The sequence below is a fragment of the Convolutriloba macropyga genome, chromosome 8, assembly GCF_964194025.1.
Source record: "Convolutriloba macropyga chromosome 8, txConMacr16.3, whole genome shotgun sequence".
Taxonomy (NCBI): domain Eukaryota; kingdom Metazoa; phylum Xenacoelomorpha; order Acoela; family Convolutidae; genus Convolutriloba; species Convolutriloba macropyga.
In genome coordinates, this window is record NC_134475.1 from 25,693,740 (window position 1) to 25,710,286 (window position 16,547).

A 16,547-nucleotide genomic window follows, 5' to 3' on the forward strand; every position below is an offset into this window, starting at 1 on the left:
AATTATCAGTGGATATTTCGATTATAACTGCGAAGCTGTAAACTCAGCGTGCCTATTCCATATGAACTCATTTTTTCTGAGCGAGAGACGGTTTTTGTTCGTGCGCTGCGTGAATGACTTTTCAACCTCAAGTCGTGAACCGAGTGAATGACTTTTCAACCTCAATTCGTTCTTCTTCAATTTGGCTAACTCTTTTGGGAGCCTAATCGAGGTTTTCAAGTTAATGGACTCGTAATTCCCAAGCATTTTTTTCAAGTAAACTTTTGGATTCTTTTTCAATTATTTCTTTTTCTGGATCTTTGAGCAGACTATTTTGTAATCAGTTTATAATGACAACGTAACTTTGATAATTTTTGCTTTGAATTCGTCTGTTTTTGACATGAGGTTGTTTTGTTGTTAATGGCTGCAAAGCGATAGCTGGGGATATTATTGGTCTTCTCTTGGTTTTTAATTGCTCTCGAAATAGAAGCAATTATTGTAACGAGTCGTTTTCGCTCGATTGTTTTTTTGCTTTTCCTTTAGAATAATCTTTGACATACAAATAAGTTTTTAACGCACTTCTTGATTTTTGAGTGATTTCAATTGCTCTCACTCCGAAGTAAAGTTTGTTGTTTAAACAAAATCGATTGTTGGATAAGATGACAAGGCCCTGATAGCCTTGAGGTTATTGCCTCTGTCGAGTTTAAGTAATCGGACTCAGGAGGTCGGGGTCTGTTTCACCCTACCCATTTTTGATTCATAAGGAAAAATGTACGCCCGCCTGTCATTCGAGGGCAATTTTTCCGACGCTAGTCTGTTTATTTTTTATTGCGTCAACAAGGTTTTTGTTGTCACCATATAACGTCGCAATCATTTCAACTCAGCTTTTCGTTCATTCGTTTATGCAATTTCAAGTGAACGTAATATTTCACTCTTAGTGGAGCGAGTTTTGTCCATTCGTTAAGATTTTTGTGACCGTGACCTAAATGTTAAGTGTTTGGTCACACGTGATCTACCTCGCTCTGGAATCGACTTTTCCTAAATTCAAAGGGATAATGTCAAGTAAGTATGTCACTCTAATTGAAGGTTATTTGAGAGCAGCTATTAGACAGGTTCTTATAAATGTGACAGGTTCTTAAACAAAATGTAACCTCTCAGCATTTAATAAAAAAGAAGTTGCTTTTTTAATAGCCGCCATCAACCTCTCAACGGCTATTATTTATGCGCTCTCCTGTTTTTTAAAATTTGGTTCACCTTTTGATCGCGTTTTTCGTTTTACATAATTCAAAATTTTCACGTTTGACTAGTGATTTACCTCGCTCACTTTTTCAACTGAGTGGATTTTAAATTTTTTCACGCATTGAATTACGCAATGTAGTGCAAACGGTCAAAAGATGAAAAGAAACAGGATAAGCATAAGAAGCCCGGTCATTTAGTCATAGTGCGTTAGGTTACCAAAGTTCATTAAACTAATTGCTAGCTGGCATTAGTGTTATGCTCAATAGCGTTCTGTTTAGAGGCTGAGTTAAGTGTAATTTTACAATCTAATCGAATATGCAATATGTACACGCCAATATTTGACACTTGGAAAGATTATGTCAATTTCTATATCTTATTTGTTTTTGTTTCAATCCTTATGTGCGTCAAGCGGTTCAACGGCGGCTATTTTCCGGCAATTTGTCGGTTTCCTTTACTATCTTTTTGAGACTGCAGATCTACGAAGCTATTGAGGCTATTTTTTGGCACTCTTCCAGCTATGCTTATAAAATTTTATTTTAATCAATTGGATTTGGCAATTTCTTTTGATTTTTGGTTTGGAAGTTTTACTAGAATGAAGTTTTCTCTGCAACGTGAGGGTTTTCATATTTGTGTTGTCGATAGTTCAATTATTTTTTGGTATTAAGTCTTTGAAAGTTCTATGAGATTTTTTTTGTTTAAAATTTTTTGACAATATTTCAACGTTTTGAATCTACTGATTCTGTTTAACTGTTTTTTTTGACAGAAATATTGCTATCTAATTTTACTGAACCTCCATTGCTGAATAATAAAATGTTCTTATTTTTCTAATTTTATTTGAATTTAACTTTTTAGCAATTTTTCAATTTCAATTATAATGATTTTGTTGCCTTTCTGCACAATGTGTTCTCATCCTCCACGTTCTAGAGTTGAGTCTTTTTTCGCAAGTATGTTTGAGTTTTTCCCCGTGTTATTACTTCCTTTGCATTTGAAAAAATTAAAGATTGTACCTTTTTTTCTCCTTCGATGATTTTTTATATTTTTTTTGAAGTTGATATGATTTGATTTTATGCAGCTCTGAGAATTTGTTGAAATTAATATTTTTCTGTTTTGTTCTAATATCTAACTGAAATGACAGAATTATATTTGAAATTTTTTCTTATCCAGTTATGTTTGAAAACTGGATATTCTTTTTCTAAGAATGGTATTTGGCTTAAGCTTTCCCATTGTGTCTTTGGGTAACGTTTCCCGAATTTTAACCAGGTCAGATTTTAAATTTGACAGTTTTTGTCCAACTTTAATAAAGTTTTGGATGTTTTTCACGTTGCCAAACATGTTTGTGATAATACAAAAATTTTGAGGTTTCAAGATTTTACAGTAAGTTTTTTTTCTTTCGAGTTATTTTAGGATTTGAATCTTTTGTATGCTTTTTTAGTATCGTCCTAAGTTTTGCTTTTTTCAGTGGTGTTAATGCTGAAAGTTCGCTACGACAGGGATTTAAGTTTTAACCAAATTTTTTTATTTGACTGGTGAGGCAAAAACGTATTAGTTTTCAGACAAAAGTTAGTGGTTTCAGCTCCAATGAGGTTTGCCCAGGAGGACTTGACGCATTTAGCAGCTTCGGTTCTTGCGGCTATGTTTTTTGTTTCGTCAGACGAGCATTTTTCGTTTTACTTTTTTTTATTAGAGCACTCTTTCGTTGACTTCTTGGGTGACTTTTTCATGCTTGATTTCTTGCTCACCAAAGGCGGCGTGGCCGAGCGTTTAAGGGCGGTGGTGACTGTTACTGGAGATCGTGGGTCCAAAATTTTTCAGTGTAGGAAGTTATTGCCCTCGAATACGCCCCTCTGTGAATTAAATCGCCTCGCCTGTCGTGACTAGATTTTGATCATGGGTGACCTACCTCACTCAACAAAACTAATTTGCCGCTTATAAGGCCAAATTGAAGAAGATGAAATCAGCACTGAAAGTTTTTTTATAGTTTAAGAGCCGTCGATAACTTTTTCAACGCATTTCTGTATCTGATTCTGTTTTTTTTACGGCACGCAAGTATTTCGCAGCTATTCCGACAATCTTCTGTCTTTTTTGCATGTTTTTATAGCTGCGAAGCTGTAAGCTGAGCGTAGCTATATTGCGGTGCTCTTGGTTTTTTACAATTCCAAGAATTTGAATTGTATTGGGGCGCTGTCTTTTTTTTAAGATCTGTTCACACATTTTCATGATTTTTGAAGTCAAATTGGATTAGTGATTTTCGTCACGCCGAAACAGGAAATGGAGCGAAAAAGCGAGTGGTTTTGCGGCGTGAATTTTTTTCGCTCTTATTTTAAAGTAGAGTCCGAAAATGGTGTTTGAACAAAAACTCGGTTTCTCGGTAGTGGTTTTTTGTTCACATGCGGCAATTTCACTCTGATTTTTACTGTTTTTCGATTTTTGGGATCGCATTTTTTTCTAAATGGTTTTCCCAATCCATTCACAGCTCATTCTAGGCCTAGTTTTTTGTTTGAATTAAATTTTCATTTCTCGCTAGTGGTTTTTTTGTTCAAGTTTAGTGTTTTTTTTTTGAATTCGTTTAAGGTCAAAGGAACTCATTTGTGCAGTAAAGGTCCCCAATAAGAGGCTTCTGTGGAATGAATTTTAACAAGCTTTACTAATTTATCGCTGAATGTTTTTTAGCCTAGTTTTTTGAGCGGCGTCGATTTTTTTTTTCAATTTAGATCTGTTTCTATCTCTATTATATGGCACGCAGGTCTATTCTTTCGCAGCTATTCCGGCAATCTGCCGGCTATGTTAATTTCATTTGTCCACATGGTACAAAATTTTATTGAGGGTAATGTTGTGTGTTTTTAGTGAGGTGATCACAGCTGCTGAGTTCCACCCTAAACACTGCAATATCTTCGCCTACAGCAGCAGTCGAGGCAACGTTAAGCTTTGCGACATGCGACAGCAGGCACTATGCGACTCCTACTACAAATGTAACATATATCTCTTGATCGCCGAGTAACAATTTAAGCTCATGAGTTGCTTGAAAAAGTGAAGCCAAGATCATATTTTTATCTCAAGCTACTTAATAGACGTGATTTAGGCCACAGTACAATAAAAGTACCTTGCATTGTATGGGGCGTTAATAAAAATCATTCTGCAGCTTGAAGGCGTTGAATAGATGCTCAAATAATTATAAGCTAGATGAAATGCTTTCAGACGACTATTTATGTCCTACCTGTCTGTATGAAATGTGTGGGTTTGGTTGTAGCATGCTGTGGTTTGTTTGTAGTGTTTGAGCAGCAGGAGGACGACAGTGAGCGCAGTCAGAACTTCTTCTCAGAGATCTGCTCTTCTTTATCTGATGTCAGGTTCAGCCACTCCGGGAGGTACATGCTTACCAGGGATTACCTCACTGTCAAGGTAAACAATCTGTAACCCTGAATCTGACCTAAATTGGAAAAAAGCCACAGCCAAGACATTTTTCTCTATCTAAAAAGACAGCTCTCTCAGGAAAGTACTGTTGGATAAAAGATGGTATGCTGCTACCTCGTGCCCTGAATTAGATTATTAATAGCCGCAAAGCGATAGCGGCTATTATTGGGGACATCGTGGTTTTTTTACAATTCAAATAATTTGAATTGTATTGGGGGCGCTGTCTTTTTAATAGCCGCACAGCGCTGGCTGGGGCTATTTTTGGCCTTCTCTTGGTTTACAATTCATAGAATTTGAATTTTATTGGGGCGCTGTCTTTTTGTAAGAGCTGTTCACACATTTTCATGATTTTTGAAGTCAAATTAGAGTAGTGATTTTGGTCACGCCGAAACAGAATGTGGAGCGAAAAAGCGAGTGGTTTTGCGGCTTGAAATTAATTGCTCTAATTTTAAAGTAGAATGAGAAAACGGTGTTTGAACAACAATTCGCTTTCTCGCTCGGGGTTTTTTGTTCACATGCAGCATTTTGACATTGATTTTCAGTTTCATTTTTTTGATCTGATTTTTCGGAAATTGTTTTCCCAATTAACTCAGTCCATTTTAGGTCTAGTTTGCTAGTTTGTTGTATAGTCAATGAAAATTCTTTGAATTGCACGTCAGGACTTGTTCTGCTGTGTTTTTTTTATTTCGTCGTCAAGATTTTCGTTACGACCATATGACGTCACAACCACTTCAATTCTGCTTTTTGTTCATTCGCTCATGCAATTTCAACTGAAGTACGTGCGTGACGTCATTTTTGCTCTTAGTGGAGCGAGTTTTTTTGTTCATTTGCGGGATTAAATTTTGGTCACACTTGACTTACCTCACTCACAAAAATGACTTCCTCACTTTGAAACAGACTTTTATTTACTTTAATTCACATAGATAAGGTCAAAGGGGAGTGTGCCACTCTAAATGAAGGTTATTAGAGAGCAGCTAATAGAGGCAGCAAAAACTTATACAGATTTTTAATCACAATAGAACATATCAGCCTTCAATGAAAAATGATCTGTTCACACGTTTTCTTGATTTTGGTCACGCCGAAACAGGAAGTGGAGCGAAAAAGCAAGTGGTTTTGCGGCGTGAAATTTTTTCGCTCTAATTTTCAATTAGAACGAGAAAACGGCGTTTGAACAAAAATTCGCTTTCAGGGTAGTGGTTTTTTTCACATGCGTCAATTTCACTTTGATTTTTTTTACTGTTTTTTTGATTTTTTGGATAGGATTTTTTTCTAAATGGTTTCCCAATCCATTCATAGTTCATTTTAGTTTTTTTTGAACCAAACTTTCATTTCTCGCTAAACGTTTTTTGTTTTCATGCGGCATTTTTACATTGATTTTTTGTTTTTTTTTTCAAATTTTTTTGATCTGATTTTTTTAGAAATGGTTTTCCCCAATTCACTCTTAGGCCGTTTAAGGCCTTTTTTTTGTTTAGTCAATGAAAATTCTTTGAATTGTACATCAGGACTTTTCATGATAGGTTTTTTTTTAATTCGTCGTCTCCATCGATGATTCTCACGACCTGACTTCTTGGAATTGAATATTAGTGACTTCTACTGCTTAAACTGCCTGACTTACCTCACTCAAAAAATGACTTCTGAAATCACTTAATGAAATTTTATGAACATTTACTGGTTAAAGATCAATAGTGTGCATCCTAGTAGTGCCAAACGTAAATGCCCTATTTCTTGAGTGTAGAGTATTGAGTTTTTGATTTAGAATATTAAATTTGAAAAAGCTCTATTAGGACTCTTTCCTTATAGAGCGTATGGGTCACATAAAAATGACAGTCCGAATCAAACCCAAAAAGTCCAGGGGTCTATCAAAGGACTGGTGGTCTTATTTCTTTAGTTGTTTCAATTCCATGGAAGGCCACAAGTGTCTATCGCGGCTATTTTCCGGCAATCTGCCGGCTATGTGTAAATGTAGGATTTGTTTAAGTACATCTATCTATTCACGTGAGGTTTTCTGTAATGTTAGCGCGTTGTTATGATGTGTAGGTGTGGGATTTGAACATGGAGAGTGGGCCAGTGGCCTGCTACCAGGTGCATCCCTCTCTCAGACACAAGCTCTGTTGGCTATACGAGAACGACTCCATCTTTGATAAGTTTGAGTGCTCTTGGAGCCACGATGACAGGTATGTCCTCTCTATTTATCCCTGCTCAGTCCCACTCCTTTATGTCTTACTCCAGTAGCTGTACAGACTATTGCTGCAAAAGACTATACAACCATGTATAGTCATTTTTGCACATAATCAGTGCTGTCATAAAAATTTTGAAGACGGGACGGGACGGGACGGTCTCCTCGTTTTTTTTAAGTTGGAACAATTCAAAAATTCTCAGTAATAAAGGTTGATTTGGTTTATTATCTTGTGGCTGAGGATTTACCTAAATAGGATTGATATATTCTAACTAAATAGGGTTAAATATATTCAAGTGTAAAGCGACCCGAGCTAGCCAAATGTGGTTGAATTGTGATAAGATATTTTTGTTGTTTCAGGCACATAATAACTGGTTCTTATCAAAACAGATTCCGAATTTTCAACCTGGACTCGCAGGCAGAGTACACGTTTGAAGCGAGCAGGGAGCTCTACCCGACAGCCATGGGAAGACAGCTGCTCACACCCCTAGATGACATTGAGAGTGGCCGGTTTGACACTGTCAAGAAACAGATCCACAGTGCCTGGCACCCACAGCACGATGTCATAGCTCTAGCTGCCAGTGACAATCTCTATCTATTCACAGGCTAGTTCACCGTACTTAGCTCTTGAAATTCGTCAAAAATTTTTATGCGCGAGATAGCATCTCACCTGCGGTAGCATATTCCTTTAACCGTTCACCTTTTTATGACTTTTCTGTTTAATTCACCGAACTCTTTTTGCTGCCGGAAGATGGGCCTAGTTATCTAGAGGTCGTGGTTCTACATAGCCTGCGTCTGGTTTTCAGTTTCTAGCGAGGAATTTTTGTATCAATTATTTGTACCCGTTCGTTTTGACTGCTGGCGAACGAACTCTCCAGTCAGAAGTTTTTGTACCATTAAAGTTTCTACAGCATATGCTCCCTTCTAAATTGTTTAGAATTAGTTTTCTGTCTTATAGAGTCACATTGCTGTCTCTACAAGATTTATAAGTGCGAAGTTTGATAAACTTGGGGGGGGGGGGGGGGGGATCATAAATTCAAGGCGAAAAGATCGTTATCAAATTTTTTCACCGCAAATTGCTGTTGTTAATTGCTCTCGAACTAAGTTTGAAGCAATTATTCTAAATTTAGGCATTTTCCATGCAAAATTGTCGCCTCAGCTTTTTGTTCTGGAACATTCTTTCGATTTCAATTTTCGAGTCACTTTTATACGCTTGACTTTTCGATTTATGCGTGACCTAGGTTGCTTTCATTCAGAATTTAAGTCTGTTGCTAAGATAAAAAGCGATAGTAAGCGAAGACGGTTAAAAGCCCGTATAGTTTAGTGAATGATGTTGCAGAAAATTGAACGTGATATCAGGATTCTGAACCCCTCCATGGTTTAACAGTTTTGCTCCCATAAAAATTTCAATATTGATCTAAGGTACACCCCCTCTGAATTAAATAGCGCGGCCTTTCGTATGATAGCAATTCGTGCAACGCTAGGTGGTTTGTGTATATATATTTTGTCTGGTTTTATTTTTCTGTTAAATTCTTGTTTTTGAGCGACATAGATCATTGTTCGTATTAGGTTTTGCGTAATTAGGTATTTTATTTTGCATTATTTGTGCAACCTTTTTGTGATTAATTGCTCTTGATTGAAGTTCATAGCAGTTATTGTAAACGTGTGTGTCTTTTTAAATGCAAAATTTTTGCTTGACTTTTCGAGTGACTTTTACGCCCTTGACTTTTTTCGTTTCGCGTGATCTAACATTCTGTCTCAATCACAATTTCAAGCAGCTGAACTCAATTGGCGGCAGTTTAATACAAAAAGTCAAATGAAAAGTGCGCCGAAACTGGTGTTATTTTTTACTTTTAATCTTAATAGTGGTATATGTTAACGTCTAATGTGGTTATTTGAAGCCCACTATTGAACTTCTTAGTCCCATTCAGGCTCCCCCTCCCTGCCCCCGACTGAAGCAGGCTGCAATTGATTAGAGCTGCCACTAGTCGTTTGAGAGCAATTTTTCCGACATTTAGTCGGTTATGTTGTTAATGTATTGTTTAACCTGTCTTCAACTCCAAATTCTCATTGTTGTTGACAATATGTTTTAATTTTTAGTTGCCGTTAAATCTTGATTGAAGCCTTTAAATGGGTTTTCATGTGGAATTTAGCTACACAATGATGGTTTCGAATCCATTAACACCAATAACTTCGGCAATTTTAATTTTTTTGCTGTTTTCAAATTGTTGACAGATTTTGCTTCTTGTGCCTTTTGCAGAAACCTATAAGTTGTCAAATCTTTTATTCCTTGCCGTTGAATTGCTAGAACGAATTTGCGAACTAATTTTTTTGACCGAATTTGGATCTGTATAAAGTCTAAAAAACTGATAGTTGAATCTGAAATATTCTCATTGAAAATGTAATGCTTTGATAATTTGGTATAGCTGAGAAACTGTCAACTGAGCCTAGCAACATTGCGTTGATCTTGTTTTTTGCTATCCAATAAAGTTAGATTGCAGTGCTTCACTGTCTTTATTAGGTGCCCTCATCCGGCTTTTTTGCGGCCCTATTTTTACCTCTTCGAACAAAATTTTGTTTTGCTTTACCTTAGTTCACAGCTTGTTAATTTTGTGAAATCTTTTGCACTTGTCTAGGCTAGTTTTATTCTCTTCTAATTCTGCTCAAGGTGCTTTTGAAACAGTAATTGCTCAGCAATGGAGCCTAAAACAGTCATTATCCGAAGACGGAATCGAAATTTGAAACGGGATTAACCCATAAAGCCGAAATTCTGACGCCCGCTGCTTGAACTTTGTTTTTATCTCACCATCTCTAATGCTTTTTGGTTTTAATATTGGCTCGCATATTTTCTCATTAAAAAACGGCAGTATATGCAACTAAGGAATGACATCAAAATTGTTCTCACTTTGAACCTTTTCCTGTAAAACTTTTTTTGTCCGTTTATGCGGTCACCTCACTCCCAATCGGGGGGGGGGGGGGGGGGGGGTCATGGTAATTAATTGAAGCTGTTTGTTTTTCGGCAATCTGCTGGACGTTTTTTCCAAAACGCGATAAACAGGTAAAGCTGGTGGGCATCAGTTTTTAGTAGTCTTTCAATTTCTGCGTGTTCTAAATTTGACGAAAGGTCTAAAATCAAGGTGAAAAGTCACTTCTAGTTTTTGAGCACCAAATTGTGCAGTTTTTGTTTTTGCCCTTAGTTTTTTTGTTAAATGGTTATTAAACTTAATTTCATGTCTCTTTTAGAGTATGTGTATTGGTAATGAAAACTTAAAAACAAAAATTTTCAATAAATTTCAACTTTTTATAAACATTTGTGTTATTTTTTGAGGTTAGTTTAGTTTAACGAGCCATTGAAACTTTAAACGTTGGTGTAACTTGATGGGTAGATTCATGTGGCCGTGAGCTGCGTTTGAGGGTATAAGCATCAAGAACTTTGGCGGCAATTTTGTAATTTGGACCAATTATCAATTTTGCTTTTTCATCTGCTTATCCTGTATATGCATAATCTGGTTTTTGTCAGGCTGAAAATTTGTAGTTACGTATATTTTCATTTGCAGATTGGTTTTAAAGGTTTGAGTTTCAAAAATTAGACCAATCAGCATTTTTTGAGTTTTGAGTTTATGGGGTCACTGAAAACACTTGAGCTTTCAGCTGAATATTTTTCATTGTTCTCGAAGAGGAGCAATTATTGTAAACGTGTCTTTTTATGCGAAATTTTCTGATGACCGATTTGACTTTCCGAGTGACTTTTATGCATTTGACTTTCGGCGTTTTGCTCGATCTAGAATTCTCTCATTCACAATTTCAAGCAGCTGAACTCATTTGGCGGCAATTGAAAACTAAGTCAAATGATAAACCTCTAATGAGCTTATTTAAAGCCCCTAGTGAATTTTTTAGTCCCATTCAGGCTTACCCCCAACTGAAACAGGCTGCTATTGATTAGAGCTGGCACTAGTCGTTCGAGAGCAAATCTTCCGACGGTAGTCTAGAATATAGCATGATCTCGTTGGTTCTGAAGACATTAACATACAGAGTATTAGCAAGTTTTTCTAATTAATTTTTCGTACACAAGTTGTTATTTTTGACTGCGTCTTCATATCTATTATGTCAAGCAGGATTTATAATATGCAAAATTCACTGTATTTTTTTTTCATCCGCTGACATTTATCTAAAAATTTATAGCATATTTACTATTCCTCAAATTTGCAAAACTTTTTTTCCTTCCGTTGAAAACGTGCTGAAATTCACGAAGTTTTTGCCATGAATGGTTTTTTTTTAATATATTCATAATACAGTTTTAGAGTAGATAAAAATGAATAGATACAATGTAAGGGAAAACTCATTTGATTGAAAGATAAATGACAACGCTGTTATCCTCAAAAAGTAACAGTCGAAAACAAGATTGTCAAAAAGTCGCAAATAAATATGAAAACACAGATTTGTTATGTGGTCTTCAAAGCTGTTAGCTTGTTGCTAAAAGTTAATTAATAACAAGTTTTTAGCAGGATACAGCTGCAGCTTTAAAATGAAAATAAACCAACATGAATTGTCAATAACTTAGAGAGAAATGTGTACTAATATGTAAGATTTTTGGTCGTCCATGTCTTCAATTTTTTTGCTCATGACCAAAAGACTCAGACATTGATTTTGGATGAATGCTCTCAAATTTCCTTCGCAAGTTCTATTTGTTTCTACCCTTATCAAAGCCTTAACTTAGATATTATTTGTGAACGTCACATCTTTTTAAAAGACTGCTCCCCTATGTTCTTTTTCATTTATTTGTTAGCGAGGCGAATGCTCAATTTAACCCTCAGAATGATGCGGCTATTTGCACACAATATGCAGACACGTTTTAACTTTTTTAACTCTTCTAACTCTGAATGAAATGGCCATAAATATTTGCGAAATGAGGTAGAAGCAACCAAAGCCGTGACCGGAGTAGCCAAGAAAATTTTTCTGAGCCCAATTTGTTTTTTCGAAGCGCGAGTTTTTGGATTTTGTTTTTGTTTTGCATTCTACATTCATTAACTGATAAAATGATACAAATGTTAGTCTGGAATTGCCTAAAAAATGGAGAAGTTCCAACGTTTTTTCCAATTTTTATGATAGCAATTGTTTCAGATTGATCGAATTGTCGATAGGTACTGACTTTGTTTAAGCTTTGTCTATTAGAAATTTTAGAGTTTTTGGGTGTTGGTCTACCCATAATACGTTATTCGCACTTAGCTACAAAATTTGTAGGATTGCATAGTATATCCTTGTGCAAGTATAGGATATTTACTCCACTAATCTGTGCAAGTATATCCACTAATCTGGAAGGTTGTAAACAGAAAAGACCAGTTTTGCACTAAAGATCCTTTCTTTATTGCGCGCAGCCTTCAATAATTAGAGGATCTGATTTTTCCTAATTATATGAAAGACCTTTCGTATAATGGTATTATTAACCGCCGCATTATCTTCTAAGCCGGTTATTATTGCGTTCCTCTTTCTGTTTTTACAATCCAACGAAGTTAGATTGCATTGTTTCCGTCTTTAAGCCTAATCCGATCAAAACAGCACGTAGCTGTGATTGCTGGTTTCTTATATCTGGTTTCCTAATAAAACAATCAATCTTATTTCGTTTTCTTTGCTTCTTTAAATCACAATCCGGATCTTGGGTATCAATCCTGGCTATTTTCTAGCCGTGTTGACTCTTCATTCTGCAAACTAAATTTGTCTACTATTACGTGCAATGACTAAATTGAAAATATTAAATTAGTTGTTTTTTGGAGGCACAGCAGCTGGGCTTCTACTTAATGAGGTTATATTGGAAATTGACTTTGCAGGTCTGGAGCGAGAAATTCCGGATATGCCAGTGCCACGAGAACATTCGCGGGAGCACAACACTACAATCCACGAAGCCCTAGATACCTCAAATATCTCAAACGCCACCGTTGTATCTATGAACAGTACGCTCAGTGAGCACAAGCCAGACAGCAGCAGCATCAACTCCCACTCTTCTGAACACCGCGAAAGTGGCGCAATTAGCGGAGTCCCTTATGGCACCAACAACAATGTTCTATTCCGAGGCCTTACTACAACGCCAAACTCCCAGGATGCTAGTAGTACTGGCAGTGGCAGTCAGCACAGCCGCGAAGACGGATCCGGAGATCATCATAATTTATGAGACCAGAATCCGGATTGTGAGTGCTGACACGCCCGCCCAATTTTTCAGGAATCCAAGAAGTCATTACCAACACCCCAATTAGAATATCGAACTGTTGATACTGTGCTATTTTAAGAATACAGTACAGTACCATCAACGCAGTCACCATCGACATATTGATTAAAACAGAATGCTAAATTTAATGTTATTTTATAACAATGAGAACACAGTGTCAATCATCCCACTCATGAAATGTTACCATTGTCATAAAATGTAATTTCTGTGTTGCAAAGAAATAGGGGAGACACATTCTTATATATGTTAATGAAAGCCCGAAGAAAAGCACGAGCTGTTTCTTTCCTCCTTTGTCTAAATTGGGTCTTTAGTCTCAGTGAACACACTGGAATGTGATTTTCGTGCAGAAAAATCTGTAATCAGTTTACAGTACGCTTAAATGTTGGTAATTAGAAAAAACTGAACAATCTAATTACGTTAAAGTGACACTGATAGTTAACAATCAAATAGTTATAGTTGTATCTCACCTGTGGCATATTCCTAATTCGAAGAAAATCTGAAATTTCTAAACTTTCGGATGAGAGTGTTTTCAATACCCAACGAGTTAAACGCGGAGTTTTGATGCACAATGTTGCTTCTGAAGTTTCTCACGCTAACACCCATATTTGGCTTAATTGGAAAGGTGAGATAAGCAGGGTTTCCTTGGGGTTCAACCTGTTATGAAACAGCTCAGTTGTTTTATCCATACACGAAAGTGAACGCTTTACTTTTGGCTGAAATACCACCATCACCACCTTCTTTGTTTGGTCTGCTACCTTGATGCAAAGTGTCTTAATTACTTTTGCCACTATTCGATCAATCAACTTCTCTTCTGGTTGGTTTCAACACTTCTTGCGAGTAAATTATTAGTATCTACCTTTATACGTTGCCATCATTGTTTCGTTTTTTTTCTCTTTCATTTTCATTCGATTTTCTATTTCGATCTTCTTTTTGCCATTCACAAAATTCTCTAATGCAGACGGATTAGCTAATGTCTATTAAGAGCATCGATTGAAAAATTGCAAAAATTTCAGTTACAAATTTACCATAATTGGAATGCACGTTTCAAAGTGATTTCATCCCTCTATCATTTCACCCCATTTTGTTTCTTAATTTAATTGGTACGTTGAACATTAAAATTTAAGAATATGCTTGGTGTGGGTAGTGTTTCAATATTAACACCAGAAATAAGGGATATGTAGAGTTATGGAAAAGGGTTTTTTGGTTGGAAAGAAAGGTGGGGTGAAATAATATGGTTTTAAGATACGGGTTTAAATGAATCGGCGAGGGAAGAACCAATTTTAAAGGATTATTTTGACATTAGCTAATTTGTAGAAATAGAATGATTGTCCAAAATTTTTGCGCAATTGCCTGCATTAAATTCCAATACTGCAGGTCCCTAAAAGACATTGTTTATTGCTTATTATCTATCAATTGTGCATACTACTTGAAAATGATAGTAAAGGTACAAGCATCTGAAGTGATGATGAAATGATGATAAATAAATTAAATTGAGTTACTTGTTGCTGTTTGTCCTTTTTTTCCACCACCTCATCAATTGCCAATTGTGAATCTTTTCTCTTTTGTGACCTTCACGGTGCTGTTGACCTCTGACATTTGCCAACAACTATTCATTCGCTCATTCACCAAATGATAAGTATAATATTCAACTACTAAATCTACTGTTACTACTACTACTACTACTACTACTATTGCTACACCACTCGCCAAACCTCGATCTCAATTTGAACTGAGACCTTCGCTCTGAACTGATTTCGAATCATCGCTCAGATCAATCTAGTTCTATCTCTCAATACGGTACCGGTAATTATTTGATGATAGCCGTGAACGGCTAAAGAGCATTTCTCATGCAGTTTTGAAGTATCGACTGAAACCATTGATCTCAATTTTATTAAGGTTTGGATGTGATCAAAACAACCACCAGGTCTCACATCATGAGAAATTCAAAATAAAATTAGAGGCAATCGGTGAAAGCGCTTTTAAAGGGGTTAGGTAATCTGCGGGGGCCTGGGTGGGGTAGTAAAGAGAGAGGCTAGTTAAAATTGGTTACTAAATTTAATGTCTCCGAGTAACTCCAACCTAATACGACCAAACAAAATGCTTTAATTGTGCAGCTAAACTAACTGTAAAGAATTTATTGACCTCGAAAGAATCTGCATCCATTAAATGTGAATTGATGTACTAAATAGCAAATGATCCGACTTGAGCATGGAGGGACTGATCAGATAGTATTTGAGTGACTAAATGTTCTATTCTGTCTCATTATCCCCCTCTCTCTATGCAGTAAAGTAGTACAAGTAGAAATTGAGACTTGTTTGGCACTGACATTGATGTGTATGAGCAATAATTCGTCTTAATTTATAGATCCAGCTTAACTTATATTATGAAGTTTGATTCGATTTATCATATTTTCTTATTACAGTATTTTTAACAATACTTCCGAGACACTCTTTTTTCTAAAAGTAGAATGAGAAAAACTTTGCATTGAGTCTCCAGGAGCTCAAACCGGCTCTTGTGTTTTATTTAGCGAGATGGTTTGAAAACATTCGAAGCAAAATTTTTTTAGCTCTAATTAGCTGCCTTTTACATCGGACATTTGTAATGATTTCTAGAACAATTTTCATCAGTTTCAAGAGTCTGAGCATTGCTGTTTTGTTTGATAGATAGCAGTTCATAGGAAACCATAAAATTCTGCTCCACTTTTTAATTTGATTCAACTTTCAGGTCATGAACTGTAGCAATGAGAGTAGTTTATAGTATCATATTACTCTGATACTGTGGAGCGTCTTTTTTGATCGATAATTTTTTTGGAATGAATTTAAAACAGGAGGTAAAAGAATTCCGTACGTGAAAACAGGTGTTAAGGTCAAATGGCTGAGAAAATTGAAGAGGCGATTTTTTTAGCATGCCCGCATTTTTGAGAACGAGAAAGGTAGGTTTTTGTTTCACTTCTTCAGATAAAGTAGTTTTAAACCATATTAACAAGCAACTGTACGATTGCGAGCATTTTTGGCCATCTCAAATAGTTTTATATGGAATCTTGAGATATTTTTTCGATTTCGCCGTTTTAGATTTTTTGCGGATTTTGTAATGTTCCATGCTTTGTGTCTCGGGTAATTATTTGGTTGAAATTAGTTTACGTTGGTTTTTGTGGCCTTTTGACGTCGTTTATATGAATTAAAGTTTTTTTTAGTTGAAGGGAGGTATTAAGGCTTCTTTTTAACTTGAAGGGAGGTAGAAACCTTTAACAGGATGTTTAGAATTTGTCTAAATTCTCTTTTTGCTCGGTTTTTCTCCCTTTTTGAGATGTATCTTTGGTAATGTTTTCCCATTTTTGGTATTCTTTTGTAGAACACAATTAAATTTTCCTAGACAATCTATTATAGACGATCCTTTTGGAGTTTCAAAAGAAATTTTTTTGTGAGTGTTTGTGAAAATGTGCTTTAGAGGTAGTCTAATTGCAAAAGTGAAAAGAACTATGTTAATCTGCTGAATAAATGCATAGTGATTCTTATTCAGGCA

The 16,547-nt window shown here is 36.0% G+C and overlaps 2 protein-coding genes across 4 annotated transcripts in view; both read left to right on the forward strand.

The window, feature by feature from the left end:
* LOC142344629 (serine/threonine-protein phosphatase 2A 55 kDa regulatory subunit B delta isoform-like) overlaps window positions 1-13,331 on the forward strand; it is a 136,508-nt gene extending 123,177 nt beyond the window's left edge. The window contains exons 8-12 of the mRNA XM_075396438.1: window positions 4,063-4,187; window positions 4,487-4,617; window positions 6,667-6,803; window positions 7,166-7,410; window positions 12,631-13,331. Coding sequence (XP_075252553.1) covers window positions 4,063-4,187; window positions 4,487-4,617; window positions 6,667-6,803; window positions 7,166-7,410; window positions 12,631-12,971 — 979 coding nt within the window. The 3' untranslated portion in view covers window positions 12,972-13,331. The remainder of the gene's footprint in view (window positions 1-4,062; window positions 4,188-4,486; window positions 4,618-6,666; window positions 6,804-7,165; window positions 7,411-12,630) is intronic.
* The window catches only part of LOC142344630 (NADH dehydrogenase [ubiquinone] 1 beta subcomplex subunit 9-like), a 412,587-nt gene that overhangs the window by 123,177 nt on the left and 272,863 nt on the right, over window positions 1-16,547 (forward strand). The window lies entirely within an intron of this gene.